Source organism: Limulus polyphemus, unplaced genomic scaffold (genome assembly GCF_000517525.1).
Source record: "Limulus polyphemus unplaced genomic scaffold, Limulus_polyphemus-2.1.2 Scaffold3624, whole genome shotgun sequence".
Classification (NCBI taxonomy): domain Eukaryota; kingdom Metazoa; phylum Arthropoda; class Merostomata; order Xiphosura; family Limulidae; genus Limulus; species Limulus polyphemus.
In genome coordinates, this window is record NW_013669234.1 from 81,101 (window position 1) to 87,523 (window position 6,423).

General features: G+C 31.2%; 1 protein-coding gene across 1 annotated transcript in view; it reads left to right on the plus strand.

Annotated features, from left to right (window-relative positions):
• Nucleotides 1–3,153: 3,153 nt before the first annotated feature.
• The window catches only part of LOC106469704 (probable citrate synthase 2, mitochondrial), a 32,857-nt gene continuing 29,587 nt past the window's right edge, over nt 3,154–6,423 (plus strand). Inside the window, exon 1 of the mRNA XM_013930216.2 lies at nt 3,154–3,367. Within this exon, the coding sequence (XP_013785670.1) occupies nt 3,305–3,367 (63 nt within the window). The 5' untranslated portion in view covers nt 3,154–3,304. The remainder of the gene's footprint in view (nt 3,368–6,423) is intronic.

Sequence of the window (6,423 nt, forward strand, 5' to 3'; positions counted from 1 at the left end):
CGAACGGAGACGTAACAATATTAAACACCTTGGACCACATGTTGTTGCCTTGACAGTGTGGAAGCTAAATTATCAGTAATTTTGAAAAATAATCATATCACTATAGATGGCAGAAAAACATGGTATGCCTGCATACCACAAATGGATAAAGTAATGAACAGTAAACTATTCATTTTGCTGCAAACTTAAAAGGATCAGCTTTAACAAGATTAAGCAACATTCCCAAAGAGAGTTGTAACAACTACCAGGCTTTAGTGGCTGCCTTATTATAAGATTTTGAGTGTAAAACTTCTATGGAAGAAATAGTTCAGGGGACAGAAAGTGTTTCAATTACAAGAATGAGACATAATGTCAGAAACTGCAGACAAAAACCTATAGGAAATAGAAACTACTCCCAAAGGATGACAGGAAAAGGAAATTACTATAAGTGTGGAAAACATGAACATTACACCTGAGACAATGATGAGTCAGTTATTGATAATAAATCAAGGAGATGGTATCTTGAATATGAAAATAGTTTGTCTGTCCTAACTGAGATAAGGAGTACCTTATTTAAAGAAGTCAGTCCAAGAGTCAATACATTCATTGATGAAACGTTTTACAGCATGATGATCAACTCTGGTTCTACATTTACCATTGTTTGACCTAATCTGGTAACAAACGTTGAGAAATTGCCCAGAGATGAAGCAAGAAGAAAAATTAATGCAAACAGTTATAAAGTTTTATCAAAGACACAGTTGGATGGAAATTATCTTTATTGTGGGAAGTTTTATACATAACATGATGCGTAGGTAATTTTCATAAAGGGGGAATGCATATTGGGAGTAGACTTCATGTTGAAACATAGATGTTGAGTGGCCATGCTTCAAACATTTCACCCTTTATGACCACAAAATTCCTATGCTCAACATAAAACTTGCACCACCAGAGGCTGAACTTCATTGACAAAAAGGATAGCTGCACAAGATAATAAATACAATGAAGACACCAAACCTAAAATACAACAGAGCAGAATCTGGGAATAAAGTTGTCTAAACCAAAGGTCACCCATCATAATCATCTTTGGAGGTACACTGGCAGGAGAACAGCTAACTGGTTAATTTCAGAGAAGACATTGCCAAAAACAAGGGAAACTGTAAGAGAGTTCGAGGTTTCTGTTGAAATCACTTCCAGAGTATTATCAGGGTCGACCATCTACCTAAAAAGAACTCCCCACCCCCATCCAATGACACCATGACAAGTGATGCTAAACAAAAAGTTGTCATCTCATCTTCATACCATAAACCACAAAAAAGAAAATCATATAAAAGAGTTAATGACAGGAGAGTTTACAGACAGTAAACGAGGAAATAAAGAAAATTTTGTTTTACTACTTTAAATTGTGATTGTACTTTAAAAGTAAAACTTAAAGTACAATCATAATTTGAAGTAGTAAAAGTTAAAGTACAATCACAATTGGAAGTAGTAAAACTTAAACTACAATCACTATTTGAAGTAATAAAACATTTGATCAATGATTGTAATGCATAGATCATGAATATTAATGCTTTTAACTGTCAAACGTTACTTTACTGTTCATTACAGAAATTTAAGATTAATGAGCCATTTTTTTCTGTAATAGGATTGTTCATCGGACTTCACAATCCAGGAAGGGAGAAGTGTTGTAGGTTGTGTTTTTAATTCACATGTTTGTATTGTTGTTTGGCAAGTGAGAGAGCTGACATCATATGACGAGAATATGGTTTAACAACGGGAATTTTACCCAAAGTCTTAAACAGTTTGAGCCAAATATAAAGAGTGAGTTAAATCAGAGTTAGCGAGCGATTTCTGATAATGAGTAATCAGTGCATGATTTGGGCATTTTGTTTGTTGCTATCAGTTGGTTCAGTACAGTAAATTTTGGATTTTTACTCTGCGATAAAGTAGAAGAGGTATGGAAATTTGAAAAGAAGCAGAATTTCTATTTAGACTTGTTTATTTGTGAAGATAATTTCATTAGTTATGTAAAACCATGAAAACTGTAAATATTGGAACTTGTAATCGAAGAAATAAAACGCTTTTGCTATCATTATGTGGACTGGATTTTGTATTCTTGTTTTCACCAATAAATCCGAAAGAACCCGCCCAACAATAAAATATCTCATAGCAGTATTAAAGTAATAAATATCGGTACCAGTATCATTTCACCCAAACATTCGTTGTATATTCGTGTATTTCTTAACGTATTTTCGTAAAATTTGCACTGAAACATACTAAAATAATTAATTTGGTAATTACATATTATGTTTCTACAGTAAAATGTATTAATGAATTGTGTGAAAAAAGTTTAAAATGTGGTGTTTGCAGTTTTTTTTTACACCCTCGAACTGTAAATTTCTTATTTACAAGTTTTTTGCCAATTTGCAAAAGATCCCTAACTATATTATCGATATAAAGCGTCACATTTCGAAATGGATGACGCGCATTGAGCTAAAATAAAAATGCGACTCGTTAAAAGTTTTTTAGCTCAATTACATGAAATATATTCACCGTATGTCATACCTTTATTTGTACAGAAAGTTACAATATAATGTTCTTGCTCCTAAAATTTGATTGATTATGTGCAGAAATAAAACTTTTATTTACAGCCTTTGGATTTTACCTCAGTTAACACTAAGCACACTACAAAAAACTGGGAGCATAGAATATAATTCGTATCCACATAATCCCGCAATAAAGGCCTAAAACTTCACCTCAGAATTAAGGTATATATACCCAGAAAATTTTACATGTTTAAAGCATTTTCATTAAATTGCCATTAAGGAATTAATTCTAGTAGGAGTATGTAGAGTCATGTTTAAGCCTTTACTGCATGGGTGTCAAAATAAATTTTCGAAGAAAGACATTACGGGGGGAAGTGGGGGTAGAGGAGGTATAATCGAATACATCATTGCGCATTAAACACCCGGTACTAATGTAAAACACATACTAGTGACTTTCCTATATGTGCAAAGGTTATCGGTTAATTATTAAGTGAATGATTAGGAACGGAAAGAGTAATTGCGATTTTTGTTATATATTTTATTGAAAAGAAAATTCCTAGCATTTTTTAAATATTTCGGTTAATATATACATATAACTTATAATTTAGTGTGTTTTTTTATTTTTACTGATTCTAAAGCGTCTGAGGAAATTTGATTCATAATTAATTTACAGTACGCTGTAACTATTAGTATTACATTACTTAGTCCACCGTCTTACTGAGTACAGTAGACTGTTAAGAGTGGTCGTGTTACTGTAGTAGTTGGTGTTACTAGTGGTCAATATGGCTATTTTTCGTGCCTTTATTTCGCGACTTTCGTTATCTTCTCAAGTTACTCAAATACAGGTAATACACATTATTATATTATTTGTACATCATAGGCATAAGAAGCAAAAAATAAAATAAAATATTAGTATGACTGCAAATTGTAATGACGTGTGTGTGATGGTGAGCTGGGGGGTTGGCAAAATGTACGTATAAATGAAGAAATATCACGCAATTCAGTCGCACTGTTTTTTTTTTTTACTGTAATTTGAATTTAAATTTATAGTATTCTATATAGTTTTATTATCAAATTATGTATAAAAAGTTAATTAAGCTAATAGGCTCCTACGTCTATGTTTATAATTTTATTTAGTATTAATAACACTTCGTATAGTACTGATACTAGTTGATACTGTAGGTTATTTTGAATTTATTCTTACTATCATTGACAACAGTTAAATTTGCAGTTTAAGTCATACATAAACCCCTTCTGCTCTGCTTAAGTATTTGTTATTTTTTTGTTTTTAATTTTAGTAAATATTTTTTAATTTTCTGTTCGACCAAACAGTATAAAACAGTCAGTGGCATGCTCTTATGCTTAAAGATAAGTGGATGCTTTTGACATACAAGTATAAGAACATAAGATGATCATATGATGGGTAGGTCATTTGGACCATAATATTTATAGTCCTTTCCTCCAACCACCAAAGAAACAACAACCAAAATAACAAATTCAAACTAAATGTAACCTATTACATCCACATACCTATGCAGTAAGCAGTATATCGCATCATGAGGCAAATCATCCCATAAGTTGTAATCTAAAGTGGAAAATAGTGTTATTGGCAAGAAACAGTTATGAAATTGGGCTTTTAAAATAAGTGCTATACTAACTAGTGCTAATTTCTCCATCACTTGTATCATTAAGTTACACAGAAAAATTTAACTCGTATCAAGTTTGTATAAGCCATTAACAATTTCAAAAACTCCATATAAGTCCATCAATTCCTTAACTTGAGCCTGACTATGATAGTACAAGTCTTCAATTATGTGTCATTTTCTCAAAACCTATCTGAAAAATACAGATGTACAACAACTACTGTTATCCAAAAGTGCAGAAACTTTATTAAAAAAATCATTAAGTCAAAGAAATTTATTTTTTGAAACTATATTAAGAGGTTTTTTGTTGAATGCTAACTTTGAAGTTGACAGTGGTTTCCAACAATATCCTAACATCAAAAGTCCAACTATGAGGCCTGTAAAGTATAATTTATAAATTCCTCTCTTGGCCTTTTAAATTTCTTTTCGGAAAATAAAATTCACAATGGCAATATTCCAATTATTGGATTGTCAAAAGACTTGCTAGTTTCTTGAAAGTTTTAGATACATCTTTTCAGAGCTGGAAGCTTTGCTTTCTATAGAAGTTTTATAAGTTTTTTTTTTTTATAGTGAAAAGATTATTACTATTTCTGAAGAATTGGTCAGCTTGGGAATCTTTTTTTTTTCATTAAATGTGTTATTTGGATGATGTAAAGGGCATGGACTTAGTAAACTTAGAATTTCAAAAAGCTTTTGATAAAGTGCAACATAAAAGATTAATTTTTTAAAATTACATTGATTGTTGTTGGATAGGCTAGTAAAGAAATTAATTGTAGTACAGTTGGATGAGAAAAAACAAAAACTAGTTATTAATCAATTTAATGGAGTCTAGTCAAGATTGACCCTTGTTACTGGTGACTGCTTTTTCTTTTACATAAGTGATATTAATAGGGGCATAATCAGTAAATTAATAAACTTTGTGAATGTTATTAAACTCTTGATTATTTTTCTCTGTATTGAAGATGATGAGGTATTATAGAATGACTTGAATTGATTGGTAAGTTGGACAGATATTTGGTAAATAATCTTTAATTATAGCAAGTGCAAAGTAATGTATATGGATTATAATTTGGATCACAAGTTTTATATAGATTGGAAATGATTAAATATAAAAACTTTCTAATTCTTGCTGTACACATGTGCCATGTCTGACTGACCTGAAGACTATGTTTATAGATACCCCCACACACTGTAAGATAAAATAAAAAAACAGTATATGTTTTAAGAAATTTAAATTTATTTACATACATTAAGGGTAAGCAAAATGTTAGGATGGGAGTAGGGCATTGGATGGCATTTGAGGGATTATGAAGGAAGGCTCATTTTTGATGATTATGAGATGGCTAGGTTACTAAATTATAATTTTTCTTCAATTTTTGCAAATGTATATTTAAGCAATATTACTCATCCTGAACAGCATGACTTAAGAAAAAATATTATGAGTATAATTTTGATGTGAGTAACTATAACAATGTCATGAAAGAAAATGATCTTGGTGTACCAGTTGATCTGTCTCTTAAGTCATCCAGGCTGTTTTTAGTGGCAAGGCAAATAGGATTTTAGGTTATATCTGTTGAATATAAATCTAAAGAGGTTGTAATTTAATTGTTTAACTGATTGGTTAGGCCACATTTGGAGTACTGACCCCAATCTTTGGCTCCTTACCTTGGGAAGAACATTTGAATTGTTTGAAAGGGTTCAGAGGAGGGCTACTAGAATGATACCTTGGATGAAAAGATTATTATATAAGTATAGGTTAAGGTTTCTGAAATTGTTTTATCTTGAAAAAAAAGAAGAGCAAGAGGGGATCTGATTAAGGTGTTTAAGATTGTTAAGAGGATTGATAATGTTGATGCACCATCTTCATTCATACTTAATGGTTAAAATTGTAGGACTAGGGGACACAAATATAAATTTTGGCAGAGTAGTAGTCATCTTCAACTAAAACAGCTATATTTTTCTAACATGGTGATTGGCCTTTGGAATGGGTTGTCCTCAGATTTGGTTGATGGAGTTAATTTGAAGGAGTTTAAGAGAAGGCTTGATAAATATTTTATAAGCACTGGCTTTGAGTGTTTTATTTTCATTTTAAAGTTTAGTTTAGTGGATGGGGCAGCCTAGATGGATCAACAGATCCCTCGTTGTTCTTAGATTATATATATGTACAAGTCACACAAGCCATTGAAAGAGTGCTCTGTTGCTAGTACAGAGCTATTAGAATTTTAAGGTGTGTGTATATATATATATATATATATATA